The sequence below is a fragment of the Neolamprologus multifasciatus genome, chromosome 1, assembly GCF_963576455.1.
Source record: "Neolamprologus multifasciatus chromosome 1, fNeoMul1.2, whole genome shotgun sequence".
Classification (NCBI taxonomy): Eukaryota; Metazoa; Chordata; class Actinopteri; order Cichliformes; family Cichlidae; genus Neolamprologus; species Neolamprologus multifasciatus.
Genome location: NC_140439.1, coordinates 3,972,445 through 3,989,263, shown reverse-complemented (window position 1 = coordinate 3,989,263; position 16,819 = coordinate 3,972,445). Strand labels below are relative to the sequence as shown.

At 39.6% G+C, this 16,819-nt stretch overlaps 1 protein-coding gene across 4 annotated transcripts in view; it reads right to left on the bottom strand.

Moving 5' to 3' along the window:
- The window catches only part of LOC146525140 (SH3 and multiple ankyrin repeat domains protein 2-like), a 355,364-nt gene that overhangs the window by 98,982 nt on the left and 239,563 nt on the right, over positions 1 to 16,819 (bottom strand). For all 4 annotated transcript variants that reach the window (XM_085161570.1, XM_085161578.1, XM_085161585.1 and 1 more), the window contains one exon: positions 10,386 to 10,467. In XM_085161570.1, coding sequence (XP_085017696.1) covers positions 10,386 to 10,467 — 82 coding nt within the window. The remainder of the gene's footprint in view (positions 1 to 10,385; positions 10,468 to 16,819) is intronic.

Here is a 16,819-nt window from a genome sequence, read left to right as displayed (position 1 = left end):
GTCATCTGTGTCTAATATTAAAATCTGTTTAATGTGTATACAAAAAGTAGAAACTCAGGAAGGCATAAATACTTTTTCACAGCACTGTGAAGAAAGATCTGGGATAATATTAAGCCTGTTTAAGCTAGCGCATTAATAAATACATTAAGAATCAATGTTTTAATGCAATATCTTTGCAAAATCATCAGAGTCTGGGGTTTAATGACTGGTGTTGTTTACTGGTCACTAAAGACCCAGGTGTAATTCATAAAGGAAAGGATCTGTTGGTGCACATAAGTGGAATATTAGGCTAAACGGCACTGCGTACTCATTTGTCAGTATAGTTATTTCCATTGACAGTTATGAATAAAAAGCTCTTTGTTTAATTTTTAATTTTTCAAGGGGTGCATTAAAATGGTCTGCGGGCCAGTTATTGTTGATTGCCTGAACTATCCCCATACGGAATCAACCAAGAAAACAGATCATAAAAAAGCATTTATTCAACACTTTTTGTTCAAAACAAAAACTTATTATCTGGACTGCTAATGATGAACAAAACATATACAATTAAATATAAGAAGATTCCCCTAAATCCTGTTATCTTATCCTTTTCTCGTGTCAGTGCAATGATGTGTTTTGATTTTTGTTGTATTATTGGATCAAATTAGTTTCGTATACTGTCCTATGATAAAAGGGAAAAGTTCACATTCACTGCAGAATAACACAAATCTGAAGAAACTGCAGTTATGTTCGCTGACTACAATTTAGTATAGAATTTGCAAAACAAGTATTATTATAGTGCTTTCCTACCGTAACTGAACAATTTTTAAAATTCAGTTCAATTCAATTTTAGTTAAAAAGCACCAAATCACAACAATTGTTGCCTTAAGCCTCGTTCCCTCAGTTACACACAAGGTACACTTCCTGTAAGGTACACTTTCTGTACCTTAGCACTTTGTCCAACACTGACAACACACTGGCTGTATCCCAATTCAGGGTCTGCAGCCTTAAAGGCCGCATTTTAAGGCCGATTACGTCACCGCGACGCGACGAAGGCTGTCCCAATTCGAAGGCTGCTCGAAATGCGGCCCTCAAATGCGTCCTTCATTTCCCTGAATTTTAAGGACGTGGTGGTGTAGACTTTGTGGCCCAACATATCCCAGAATGCATAGCGCAGCAGTGGGTGTGGATAATTTTGCCGAAAAAAACGGCGGATCAGGGGCGCTGGAAGAGTAAACTTTAAGTCAGTACTGAATATTATGTCACTTATTTATGTGCAAATGTTTAATAACGAAGAACATTAAAACATTCCTGTTGGCCACATGTAGGCAAAGTCATGTGACATTAGTGACGTTTGTACTAACTTGGTTTTAAAGCCTTTACTTTAAAATATACGCCGTTCAATAGCTGAGCTTAATCTTACAGAGAATGATCAAAGCTCATGTACAAACAAACAAATGAACAAAAGATTTTCTCCTTCATTTCTGTCAAACAAAGCTGTATGAAACGTTTCCAGCTGTTAGTATCATGGTTGCTAGGCAACCTGGGTAGCGCGACGGAGGCTAGACCGTCCCATTTCACAAGCCTCGCACTTCCGGCCTTAGCGGTCTTTGAGTACGCGGCCCCTGTGGACCGTTAAGGCTGCAGACCCTGAATTGGGATACAGCCACTCACACTCTGATGGATGCACCTGGGGTAACTCAGGATTTAGTATTTTGCCTCGACATGCAGACTAGAATCAATCCACTGACCCTCCCAGTTGCCCCACATACATGACAGAAATCTCTCATTGTCAAGAATTTCAAACTGGTTCAAGAAACCAGTTTGAAATTATATGAGCTTTGTGACAATCTCCTGTTGGAAGCAGCAATCAGGAGATTGGTGCACTGTGGTCATGACGGGATGGACATGGTCAGCATCGATACTCGGGTAGGCTGTGGCATTTAACTGATGCTCCCTTGTGGTTATTTGAGTTACTTTTGTCTCATTATCTTTTTAGGATGAGCCATTCTAACCTCTAACATCAACACGCCATACTCGCTAAGAGAACTACTGCTCTTCTTTTTTAGACAACTTTGAGATGTTTGTGTGGGATCCAAGTAGATGAGCAGCAGGTTCTGAAATGCTCAGACCAGTTCATCTGGCATGCGCAATCATGCCACAGTCACTTCAGCCACCTTTGTTCCCGATTCTGATGGTCAGTTTGTACTTTAGCAGTTCATCTTGACCATGTCTACACGCATAAATGAACCGGGTTCCTGCAATGTGATTGGCTGACATATATATTTGCATTAACAAGGACCAAAACAGGTGTACTTAACAAAATGGTCAGTGAGTGTACATGTATACTGTAAAACAGAAAAAAAGTTGCAGTTGCTCTGAGTCTCCCCTACTTGTCAGCTGAATAGCTTGAAATAGAAGTTAAATGAAACAAGCATGAAGTATTATAAGCTATGTGCTTTGTCCTTTAGAGTACTCCTCAGTGAGGCCATGGTTGTGGTAATCTGCACACAGAGGTGCATGAGACTACACTTTTAAAAGCGTGTTCACCCATAAAGTGGGGGATCCTCCCCCTTTTTGCATGTTAAAAGAAAGGTTATCTTAATGTCGGACCTTCTCTTCCTTTGTTGGTCTAGCCTTGCAAATCTGTAGTTAAGTCCAGACTTTGCTTAAATGGCTGATTTCATAAACACATGGATTAATAATAGTCCTTTCTTAAAATGACTCCGTAGCATAAGGCTACACTCATCAGCCACATCGTTGAAACTACTGAGAGGTGAAGTGAATTATATTGGTCAGCTTGATAATGTTGCTGTGAAGTCATAGTGCAGAGGAAACCATCAAACGTTCTGAACCGATAACTCGGAGAGGTTTTGATGGTCCAAGAGGTACCCAGACAATATTAGGCATGTAGTTTTAATGCTGTGGTCAAATGATGTACTAGTAGGTTGATATTCTACTGAAATCCTCTGTTCTTTTTGCTAATGGCAATGCTAAATGTCTAGTGCAGTCATACTGCAAATGGTGTTTGATATGCATATATCTGCAATGTTTAGCATCAGCGTCAGCTATGATTGCTCGTCCTAACCTAAACTGTTACACTGCACTTGTGTTTGAGGAATCCTCTACAAGGCAATGCAGCATCTCCACAAAAACAGCAGGATTGCTCCAAATACAGAGGCATCCCTTTAAGTAAACGGTCTAATCAGACATCTTCTCCTCAGCTCTGCATATATTAACTACAACTATTTTGTTCTTTTTCTATATGCATGCAACATTCAACCTCTCGTTCCCTGCAGTGATCGTGGCCGAGCCTGCTGTGGTGAGACTGACCAGCATCATCTGAGCTGCCGAGCAGAACTGACCATGAAACTGGCCGGGGAGAGGTCCAAGTAAAAGGCCAAGTTTGCTTCTCCAGCCTGAGGTGTTTGTTGAAAGTGCATCATTCAGCTTATATTAGGCACAAGGATTACAGTGAATAGACATGTGGGATGAGAGAGAGAAGGAAAAGAGAGAGGGAGAGAGAAGGGAGAACAAAGAAGGAGAGAGAGGAGCTAGTGCCATCCTAGCAACAGTTCCCTTAGCAACGCAATCTGTCTGGATAGGAAGGAGGCCGGCACTGCTGACATACTGAAGGTTATCTCCCAGCATTCCCTTACACTTGCTCACTCACTCGCAGACACCCTCCAGCCTAAAGTAGGCGGTCACTGGTAATCACACCATGATCACCTAAATCTTACACGGTGGACATTTCAATAGGTCAGCACAGCAGGGTACGGGAAAGGGCCTGACAGGAAGTGTCCTATTCGATAGTTAATGAGAGGGGGACATCAGGCTGAGGCTGTTTTATCAAAACAGAGTGGGAGATAACGGGTGTGCGACACGCTTCCCAGGATGTATGGGATAAAGTGCTGGCTTACCCCAGTGAGAACGCTGCCTTGGTCTGGACTGTGGGAGGCAATGATGTATTTATAGTCAGCATGAGAGGCTCTATATGTTATGCTATGATATCGCTCTTCTGCTGTCTACATGAAACTTGTTATTGGGGTTTGGAGTTCTGGCTAAAGAGCACAGCAATAAGTTGTTTCCTTACATGACTGATGGCTGCTGGAGAAAATGATGTAAGCTCATGGTGGTTAGAATATGTGGGTGTGTACTCCTAGTCATCATTTCATTACTTTGTGCATTATCATCTGTGACATATGACTGTGAAATTGACTCTTTGGGCACCAGCATCATCAGCGTTCTATTTTAGACAGCCAAGAGTTGATGCATCTGACATCTGGCTTTCTTTTTACTCCAATTCCATTGCAGTCTGTATCAGCAAGGAGCGATTTCCTGTTTACATTTCAGATTTGAAGAGTAATGGACTATGTGCATGTTAGCATATGCTACTTCCGGTGCGGAAACTCCTGTGGGGAGCTTTGTTTCCGGTGTCCTATTCGCGCCTTGTTTACGGTCCAAAACAAGTTAAGCAAATGAATGAATCAAGCGGCGATTTACATTTCTATAGATGTCTCGGGCATTTACCCAATATATCTGTAAATGATGTTCATCGACATGTCGATATTTTTCCCCGCGCCTCAGGGCAAAAGAGAAACGGATTCAAATGTTATATTTCTCAGCTGTCCCTCGTTTATCGCGGGTGTTATGTTCTAAAAATAACCAGCGAGGTGAAATCAAGTAGCCAATTTTATTTTTTGACGGTGCAAAACGTTTCGTGGACATCGTGGACATACAGCACTGCACTTCAGAGTCACACTGCTAGTGATCGACGCAGTGATTCTGTACTGTACAGGAGAGACGTCACGGAGGAGATCGTCTGCAGCGATCAGGACACAATGTGACGTAAAAAAGAAAGCATGCAAACTTGCACTAAAAAATCTGCAAAACAGTGAGGTGAAAGGTGAACCGCGTTATAGCGAGGGACCGCTGTAATTTTGAAGGTGAGTCACAACATACCCTTGTAAATACTAATGTACAGAAACCGTTACCAGCAATCATTCATTTTTTGTGTGGCTTTTTTCACGGTTTGTTAACATGCTGTGTAGGTGTGTACTTGACTAGCTGATATCAACATAAACGGGGAAACATCTGGTTTGACTATTGTTCACCTGTAGTTTGAATGCCTGTTTAAATCATAAGACCAGTCACTATACAGAGATGTGCTTCTGAATGTGGACGATATGTCTTCTGCTGCAGTTCTGCTTGTGTTGAGTGATGTAAACAACTGATCGATCGAAACTCTTTAAACGTCAAAATTGATCATTAGATTTTTTATGACACAACAGTGGTGAGTGTTCCCACCTTCTGCTCTTTGTAACTTAACGCCATCTTTCCGTTTTCGAGTTTTGGACATGATTTTGGAGTATATCTTCGCAGTAGCGATTGACCGCAAAGTAAAGCTACCCGAAATGTTCAACCCCACATTCGGTCTCAAACCAGGAAGTTAGCATTTTCTCGTGCACAGGGTCATGGAGAGGAAGAAGAGAGTACCTGTGGATTATGGTATCAAAAAATGGTGAAATGCAGCAATAAAAACATCATTGTAATGCTTGTAAAGCAATCCGATATGGTTTGGTGACCAATCACAGCGAGTTTTTGAGAATATGCTAAACTTTTCTGTTGGTGAGACTGCTGTTTTGCTGCTATTAGCTAGCGTTAGCCACTGTTAGCCGATATCTTGGAAGTGGATGCAACTTTGTTTGACTCTGATACTTAGTGAAAAAAAATCATTTGATGTTCGAATCATACCTTACTTACATAGTGTAAGAGCAAAAGTTTGACACTAGCTGGCAAAATGTTAGCTTACAACCAGCTGTCATTGTTGTTCAGACTGCTAGCTAGTGATGGTAAATTTGATTCTTTTTACTGAATCGAGTTTTAATGAGTCACTCACCAAAGTGAATCGGCTTTTTTGAATCATTTGATTCACTGAGTCAGTTGACCAGAGAGTGCAAAAAATTTACATTTTCACTCAAACTTAATTTGTTTCTTTTTTCATGTAAATCCTACTGCTAAGATGAATGATTCTAAAAGAAAACAACTATTTTATAGAGCAAAAACATTTCTAAAATTAAGCAATTTCCTATCAAAATTGCTTAATAAACATTTATTTTATTTTATTTTATTTTATTTTCCTTAAATGTGTTAAATATATATTTTCTCATCTAAATGTCCACTGAAATGTGAGCCTGGGGGCGGTAATGCGCCTTAACATTGGTTGCCAACCAAGAAGAAGAAGAAGCTGTTAGCCAGGAGGGAGGGGGTGAGTGAGTGAGTGAGTGAGTGAGTCAGTTGGAGTTGTGAATCATGATTCATGAGTCAGTAAAGTAATTCTCGAGTATTGAACGATTCGTTCATGATTCGCGCATCACTACTGCTAGCTCTATGGAGATGGTAGGGTCGCATGTCTAACCTGCTGATAATAAGTAACTGCAAAGCCAGTGTCGCTGTGTCTTTCTTTGGTGTAGGGGACTCCTCCTTTGATGATGTAAACCTGAAATGTCCCTGCATGCCCATGACTACTCTTCACCTCCACATTTTATAAATTACAAATCCTGTTTTAGGTATATTGCTAGATTTACTTTTTAACATTTTGATGTGCTGCCTTAGATATTTTGGACATGAAATAATTATTTCTGTAATGGAAAAATTGCCATAATATGTGTAAAATCTTGATAGTCATATGTCTCTGTATTTCTTGTACGAATTTGCCATATTGCTTTTATTCTAGTGTGACTGAACCTTTAATTGCTGAACCATTTTACACATAGTGGTGAATCATTTCTGGGATGGGATTCTTTTTATATCCAAACATGTTACTGAGCTGTTGCCAGATAATCTAATTAACTGCGAGCTGTTCCCCCAGTTTTTAAAGCTTTCAGATCGTAACTTATTGAAAACATATGGATGGATTCAAATGTAAGAAAAGACTCAGATTTAACATTTAATATGTTGTCTTTTTACTAGGGTTTATAGAATACCTGCATTATACTGTTCAGGCTGCCAGTCATGCTTTTGTGCTACCTTCAGCTTAGTTTCGTTTGAGCAGTGTGGCACCTTCTTTCTGTCCACAAACACACAGACCAAGAAAACTCTTCCTGCCTCATACTGAATTTATCAGCCCGCTCTGCCAGTTAAAAAAACAAATATGAATTTTTAACAAGCCCAGAAGGACTGAGTGCCTTAGAAAAGTCAATCTTCCAACAAAAGGGAAAAAGTGCAACACGCCAATCGTCGAGGTTGAGAAAAATATTAGTTATGACACAGTTTGTTCCATTAGTGAGCACAAAAGCTGTCAAAGCTCCATCGATATTCAGGTTAAAGTTTAATTTAAGATTTCCATTGGACTTAAATGTCACATGGGCCTTCAGTCTTTGCCATGGCCAACTGGTCTTCATCACTGCGGCGTAGACATGATTCACCTTGACCCATATTGGGGGAAAAATCCATCGGCATGTTCACTAAATCGTGCCAGAGGAAATCCAGCAGAGTAATGAGAGAAATGTCATTGTGTCCTTCACAGCTTCATCAGCACAGACTTTCCAACATGTCTTTATGTAGCAATTTAAAGTGGTTACAGTCACTAGATTTATTTGAAACTCTTTGCTTTTTATAAAATAACTGATAAATAGTAATAATAATAATAATAATAATAATAATAATAATAATAATAATAATAATAATAATAATAATAATAAGTGGGGATAGGTTAATTGGTTAATCCAAATTGCCCATAGGTGTGAATGCGGGAGTGAATGTGAGCGTGAATGGTTGTCTGTCTCTGTGACAGACTGGCGACCTGTCCAGCGTGTACCCCGCCTCTCGCCCTATGACAGCTGGGATAGGCTCCAGCGCCCCCCGCGACCCTGAAAAGGAGGAAGCGAATGGATGGATGGATAATAATAATAATAAAACCAAAACAAGAAGCATCAGTGATATTTGCTCTCATTATGTGCTTTAGATCAGCGGTCCCCAACCTTTTTTGTGCCACGGACTGGTTTCATGGACCGGCCTTTAAGGTGTCGCGGATAAATACAACAAAATAAAATTAGTACCGGTACCGAAAAAAAGAAGATTTATTCATAACACACGTGAAAAGACCCAGAAAAACCGAATTAACGATGCAAACGATAACAAAATAACACTGAAAACCGATAAAAACCCTGAAAACTATACATTTCACACCTGAGCCTCAACTCTCGCGGCCCGGTACCAAACGACTCATGGACTGGTACCGGTCCGAGGCCCGGGGGTTGGGGACCGCTGCTTTAGATTTTTTTTTTGATTTTTATGAATAAATAAAAACACTGAAGAATCTTTAAAATATAAAATATCTTAAAATTGTGAATTGGCACTATAGAAATAAAACAGTGATGAATAGTTTTCCTTTGTTTGCGTTTAAGTTCTATCTACTTTAAAGCATAGCATCCACATTATATGACAGACTATTCATCTCTTATTGATGCATTGATTTTATTTTGTGTTCAATTCAGAAAAATGTGATTGTCTTTACTCCTCAGTGAATCTCCTGTAGCTTTTCCTCCTGGACAGACTGCCATAGTTTTATCTTTGATACAGATCGTTGGTCGTTTCCACGTAGCAATTTACATCACTGCATATGTTCTGCTTCGATGGATGAGCCACATCTCTGCGAGGACATTCAGCTCACCCGCAGGATTGACTGTTTAAAAAATTGATGTTCAAAGTTCCCGCAAAGCATATCAAGCCCTCTTTCTCTGTCTGGCTCTCTCTCACACACAAACACAAACATGGACGTGTACATCTTTCTTCATTCCTAACAAACCTTATCTTGAAGTAGATGTGACAGGAGGGACGAGTAAAGGAGACGAGATGGTAAAAACCTTGGGATTCGATGTCAGGTACTGTTACACAGAACTTTTCATTTAGCTGAAAGGACACGGTTGCATGCCGATTCCATTTTTGCTACTATGGCTTTGCTTTTCTCTGAAGAACAAAATGAAGTTTTCTATCCAGAGTTTACTGAAGACTTGTCCATACACTGTAAATTCAAATAATGACATTTGTTTATTAGTAAGTTTACTTTTTATACTGAGGTGTTGCTTCTGTAATGGCAAACACTGAATTCATTTATGCTGCAGTGCTTGTGGTATCAGGTACAGTGTATAGGTTTAACTATAACAGACCACCATGAGTGATTATTGATTTCCAGTCAGTGGGCATTTGTTCAAATATTAATTCAAGTTTAGTTGTGACCAAAACTAAAATCTCTGTCTTTCAAAACACAATGTAAATATGTCCTCATTGTCTAACCCGAACTTTTTTAAAGGACGGTGTCACATAATAAATGAATTAAGCCTGTAACTGTGAGTATGACAGAAACTACAACCTCTGAAACCTATACAGACATGGTGGACAAGTGCACTGTCTACAAAAAAGTCTGGGCAACTTTTGAACTGTATTTATTGCATAATTAGCCAAATGGTAAATGGACTGGCTCTTCTATTGTGCTTTTCTATGCAAGCCTCAAGGCACATTATCGATCATGTCTCATTCAGCCATTCACACACACATTTTTTACATTTTAAGTGCTTTCTGTCAACATTCACACACATTTAAACTCCAACGAGCGCATAAGGAGTAACTGGGGGTTCAGTATTTTGCCCAAACATACTTTGACATGAGCAGCCAGGGATCGAACCACCAACTTTCCAATTAGTAGACGGCCACAGCTACGCCTTACATTGAAGCTTATGCACGAGTTCAGTGCGTATTAGTAAGGTGTGGCTGGTTTCACTCATGTGGCTGGATTCCTGTGTATTGTGTTCATTATACTCATCCTATCATACTATTCATTATTTTCCCGCACCGCCAACTTTCATTCTGTCATCACCGCTTTGGCCCAATCGTTTTCTGTCTCTGAGCCAGTCAGCTCCTGTGTACTTTAAATGTCAGTGCTCTTCTGTCACTCTGTGTTTCAGACCACTTTCCTCCTACACCCCTCCACCTCATCCTGGTGAATTATACATCTTCTTCCAAGTCTCCACCAGCTTCACATTTGCTACAACCACTGTCTAGACTTCTGGTGCTGTCCTGTTTCATACCACTGCTGGACTCCAGTCGGCTACATAGCTTCACTGGAGCCTGATAAGTTAGTATAAATAAATTAAGTTGGCATAACTTGTATTTCTTAAATTGACAACACAGAATTTGGATGCTACATTAACATAAAGAGATTATGTTTCACTCAAGAGATGACAACGAGCTTTCTGAAAGAGAGAAACATCATGCAAAAGATTAAATGGGAGGTTTGCCAAAGTGTTCTTGACTTTTTGGTATAATCCATAATACCAAAAAGTATGAAGCAAGTTCACACATCCATGGATTTTTTAGCTTGTTTTTTTTAAAATGTGACTTCTTACCTTGAAGCATCAAAGCTGTCATAGGAGCCCACAGTGTAGTGCCTGAAGAGCTTCCGTCTGTCAGCACGGTCTGCTCGGGAATCTGCCAATTTACAGCAGAACAAGATCAATACCCAGATACCAGTCATAGCAGTTTACAAATCAGTGACAGCTGTTAGGAGAGTGGCACTTAAAATATGGCACAATAAGCCCTGCATCCTCTAAAACAACAGCAGAGCAGCAAATATGAATGTAGTCACCTGTATTTGGTTGGAATGTGTTCTTAAAAGAAACATCGTTCAGTCACATATAAACATGTAAATACAACAAGATGACCCAAAAAAGTTAAATAAGCTCATCTTCATGACAGTTTCATGCACTGATAGAGACACTGGGGTATGTCACAATACTCCAGAGAACACGTGCAAAAAGCATAATCAGCATGGATTCAATGTTAAATGTGTAATTAGAGAAAAGTTACTTTGTCAAGATTATTTGACTAGACTTTGATTACGTATCGACCTTTCTGGGAAACCTTGATATTAACTAATGGTTTTAACTTCTCTGACACAAATGCACCGATGCATTTCAAGTGAATCCAGAAGTATTTAGATTACATTACATAGTTTATGAACAGATGGGTTACCCCAACATGTTCCCACTCCCAAAGCATAACATTTTACGCTAGGTGACAAATTGTCTGTATATTACGCTTCCTGGCACCCAACACGTCCCCAGTGTTGGGAAGGTTACTTTTAAAATGTATTCCATTACAGATTACAGAATACATGCCCCAAAATGTATTCTGTAACGTATTCCGTTATGTTACTCAATGAGAGTAACGTATTCTGAATACTTTGGATTACTTAATATATTATCATGCTGTTTACAACTACATGAATGTACTATTGCTGTGATTTATTACTGTTACTGAAGGTCCGCGGCTCCGAACCGTAGTAAAGGGACCTCTGGCTAATACGGTGGGTTCTGTGTCGGCTCGTAGCTGAAAACTAGCTTTACTTTGTTGTCTGGGTCAAGTTTGCTAGCAGAGACAGAGAGAGGCGTTGAAAGGCTGCTCCAACGGAACTTATTGTTTTCAGAGGAAAACACGAACACGGTGTACAGTCGAGTCTTAATAGCTTACTTACAACTGGGCTCGTCAGGCTCTCTTCTTGGCTGCAGTGGTTATTATTATATTTACATGCTTCCAGCTCCCGTTTCTGCTCGGTGACAGCTCGTACTTTTCCTTTTTCTCCCTCCCTCGCTCACAGACACATAACGGGTACGGCAGTCCATTCTCCCTGCAGCACGGACTACACTGCCTATGATGCTACATTCTTTAGAGCTATACCTGTAGCATTCTGCCTGTTAGCTTAGCACAACAACAACAAAAAGGCCTCTCTCACCCAGGAAACACGCAGAGAGAGAGCGTTACCCTGTAACCATGGCAACCGTAACGCTGCCACCTGGAACAACAGAACGTAGCTGTCAAACAAAACCCAAACAGTCCTGACCCGCCACAATATGAAACAGGGAAGTACCGCCGTGTAATCCATTTATTTCAACAAAGTAACTGTATTCTAAATACCACCTTTTTAAACGGTAACTGTAACGGAATACAGTTACTCATATTTTGTATTTTAAATACGTAACGTAATATTCCGTTACTCCCCAACACTGCACGTCCCTATGTTACAAGAAAAATGAGTGAACATGAAAACCGTTTGCAATGAATCCCGCTTTGATATCGCTTTGGAAAACACTATGTAACGTCATTAAAGTGCTGGTTAGGGTTAAGGATAATGTTAGGGTTAGGGCTGGAATACATGGCCGTGTATTACCGTGGGAGCGTCATTCTACTGGATTTCATCCATAACCTGGCGCATAGCATAAGAACGCAGAAGGTCACCTTTCACCTCTGGACAAATCTTCACTATATTACGCCTCAGGAGTGAGAACAGGGTTGCCATACTAGAAAAATCCTTTAAAAATCCAATAATAACTGGTTATTGTTAAAAACAATCTGACTCAGGTTGGGAATATCTTCCCCTTTAAAACAAAAAATACTCCGAGGTCTATAATTTTCTGCACAACAACACAATGTTTGGAGTTTTGATCGATCAACTGAGCTACAAGTACAGAACTACACACTTTCACCTTTCATTAAATTGTGTAATTTACTTTTTAACCTCTTCATACAGTATAAACACTGTAATTCCTAAGAGTTTGTAAAACCTCCTAATTTGGAAGTTTGATATTGATTACTCGATTTACAATCCACTGTATTTTTCTCCAAAAAATTATAGATTTACTTTAATTCATTTTTTTCAAATCACAAAAATGACTTGAAAATGAAAATGCAAGATTACAGAGTACAATTCTTTCATTAAGGTGACAGTAAGATTTAAGAGTAAACAATTCCAGTTGGTAATAGATTATAGAAAACAGTCAGCGATGTCTGATCAACTATGCTCCTTCTTGCTAGCTTCTTGCTAGTAGACCCTGTGAATTATGATAGTGTACTATCATAATTCACAGGGTCACAGGAGGTCTCTGTATGCTGGATATACGTATATAACACCACATAAATACAATAAGCAAGCAGTATTCATAAGAAAGAGGCAAATCAGTTAAAATCCCAGCTATCCCAGGGTACAGTCTGTCTGTTACAGGGCTAACGCAGAGAGACAGACATTTGCATTCACGTTCACATCTATGGGCATTTCAGAATCAGGAATTACCCTGACCCCACTAACTGCATGTCTTTGGACTGTAGGAGGAAGCCAGAGTACTTGGAGAAAACCCACGCAGACAAAGGGAGAACATGCAAAGTCCACACAGAAGGATACAGACCAGATGGTGGAGTTGTGTAGACCTTTCTGTGAGGAAACAGTGCTAACCACTGTGCCACTTCATGTATTTAGCTTAATTGATCCTGTATATCTATCAAACTGTGAAGTGAGGATCTCTGACCAAATATTGCACTGTAGGTCTGTCCAGAAAATCTGTACTCAGATATTAATCGATGCTAACAAATGATATCAATTTAAGATACTTGGTAACAATATCAATACCAACAGTGGCATGTTGGTTCCTTTCAGCTAGCATACAACTTCACACAGCACATGCAGACAGACTCTCGTCTCCTTACTAGCAGATGAAGTAGTTAATGTTCATACGACTGAACAACACTTTTTCAGTTCAGTAAAGCTCCCATTTCAAAAACACTGAAGTATTAACCAGCTGTCACACATGCTAACCTGGGCAGCGCGCACGTGAACACCATTTAACTATTAGCAATTACCCGACAGCCACATCAGCCAGCTGTTATCATCAACGTAGTAGCTTGGACCTTAGTGAGATAAAAGCGGAATAATTATTGCAGGCTGAACACGTCCTGCATTTAATACTGAGACATGAGCCACAATTACTGCATGGAAACATGGAGACCTGGGTGTGTTGCTGGCTGTACAGAGCGGATGATCTGATATCCTCGTGTTGGTGTTGTTCCCAGATCATCATGAAAATGTTGTTCCAGGTTCAACATTGCAAGTGACCAATCACATTATTGTGACGTTATTCTTTTGCGCACCAACCCATTCGTGCATTTATGAAATTCCAATGTTGCAAGGACAATATCAATTCTGCTTAGCGTTTATTAAAGGGTTAGGGTTAGGGTCCGTTGATCGGCGGACAAAGGCGGTTTCTCGCAGCTTAAGTACAGTTTTTTGTTTTACGCCGGTTTTTCCCGAAGTCGCAAAAGTATGACATCACAACATTCTGATTGGTCACTTGCAATGTTGATCCTGGAACAACCTTTAGTTTGATGATCTGGGAACAACACCAACACGAGGATATCAGATCGTGCGTACAGAGCAGTGGGGAACCTTTACCTGAACTGTGCATAGTGTCCAGAGTGTGGAGAACGTTCAAGCAAATAAAGAATACAGAGGACAGCCAGAGAAGGGAGTTTTAGTCCTGATGACGAGTGTTGACTGTGAGTGATGGATGAAAAAGAGTAAAGGTAAATGGACTGGTCCTCATAGAGCGCTTTTCTACTCTGAGCACTCGAAGCGCTTTACACAACTAATTCATTCACCCATTCACACAAGCACTGTTTTCTAAACTGTTAAGTGCTTACCGTCTAACATTCATACGGCTGCATCGGAAAGTAACATGGAGTTAGCATCTTGCCCAAGGATATTTGGCATGCAGACTGGTGGAGCCTGGCATCGAACCACCAACCTTCCGGTTAGTAGCTCTACCACCTGAGCTACAGCTATAAACTTCAAGCCTTCAGGGTCTCTGGGGCTAATTATTGACTCTGGTCATCTGTTGCCAAGTAGAGTAAAATACAGTGAGACACCAAATGAGTTAAGGCCTCAGGCCTGACACATTCCTAGATTATATGTGTTATATGTATTGTAAGCATGCATTGCAGTTATCCTTCTATGTTCTAGTTTCCCTCAGCACGTATCACCTGGACAGTCACGCCAGTGAAGCTTAAGACCCTTAATGAACCGAACATCAGCTCGAAATAAGCACAAATATGCAATGTGTATGAAATACTTCTGACCGTACCTGTAAAAAAGTTAACATAATGGAAGGATCCTCAAATGAACATCTTCAATAGACAACTTTAATGCAATATCTATACTGTGAGAAATATTATTAGATGAAATAATGCTGTAAAGAATGTTATTAATGCAATTATAATGATGCAGATTATATGGCAGCAATAAAATAATTTCTGTATCTCCACAATGTAGCTGCCATCACCAGTGTGTGAATGGGTGGGTGACTGGATGTGTAAAGTGCTTTGGGGTCCTTAGGGACTAGTAAAGCGCTATACAAATACAGACCATTTACAGCCACCCCCAAAGTCTGCAGGGAGATGTGGACAAGATGTTAAACTTTGTTTTTTCTACTTTAATAATAATTTGTGTTTCTTGTTTTGTTGTAGCTGTGAATTTAGCTTTAAAATGCAGGAAGCGACTGGTTTAATTTTTCATTGTTAGTACTGTTTTCACATCTTCTTTATTGTAACACCACTAATACCACAATTTATCCAAAGTCATTTTTTAACTTTTTTCATAATTTACAATAATTAAGTTATTAATCTTAAATATGTATTATATTAAATTAAACCTATAACTGGAACAAATTGTTGAAACTTAACAAGTTATTTGAATATGACTTCTTCACTATTGCTTTTCTTGGTGTAAGGACAGGGATAGGGTCAAAATTGCACACTCAGTCACATAGTTAATGAACACACATCTAAACTACACATTTTGCACATTTTGCATCTTGCACATGTCTTTGTCATGTCTCGTCTATAATATCCTGAAAATAACTTGAACCTGGTATTCAATATCACTGCAGATTCCACTTTGCATTGTCTCTGTCCTGTCGTTGTTTATCGTACAGTTAGTATCGTATAGTTTGTAATTAGTATCTTTTTATCCCTTATTTTTACCAACATTTAGCGTGTTATTTATTTGTAATTTCTAGTTTTATATCTCTTGGAGATATATCTTTTATATACTTATATATGCACCATGGGGGACTTGGGGTGAAACAGCATTTCAGTACACTGTACACTATGTATACTGCTGTATTGACAATAAAGCTCTTGAATCTTGAAAATCAAAAGCCCTCCGCAAAGCCAGAACATCTTACTATTCGTCACTGATTGAAGAAAATAAGAACAACCCCAGGTTTCTCTTCAGCACTGTAGCCAGGCTGACAAAAAGTCAGAGCTCTTTTGAGCCAACCATCCCTCTAACGTTAACTAGTAATGACTTCATGAACTTCTTCACAAATAAAATTTTTATCATTAGAGAAAAAATTACCAATAATCATCCCACAGATGTAATATTATCTACAGCTACTCTTAGTACCATTGATGTTAAGTTAGACTCTTTTTTTCCAATCGATCTTTCTGAGTTAACTTCAATAATTACTTCCTCCAAACCATCAACGTGTCTTTTAGACCCCATTCCTACAAAACTGCTCAAAGAAGTCCTGCCATTGATTAATTCTTCGATCTTATATATGATCAACCTATCTCTAATAATCAGCTATGTACCACAGGCCTTCAAGCTGGCTGCAGTTAAACCTTTACTCAAAAAGCATCTCTAGACCCAGCAGTCTTAGCTAATTATAGGCCAATCTCCAACCTTCCTTTCATATCAAACATCCTTGAAAGAGTAGTTGTCAAACAGCTAACAGATCATCTGCAGAGGAATGGTTTATTTGAAGAGTTTCAGTCAGGTTTCAGAGTTCATCACAGCACAGAAACAGCTTTAGTGAAGGTTACAAATGATCTTCTTATGGCCTCTGACAGTGGACTCATCTCTGTGCTTGTCCTTCTTGACCTTAGTGCAGCATTCGATACTGTTGACCATAATATTCTATTAGAGCGATTAGAACATGCTGTAGGTATTACAGGT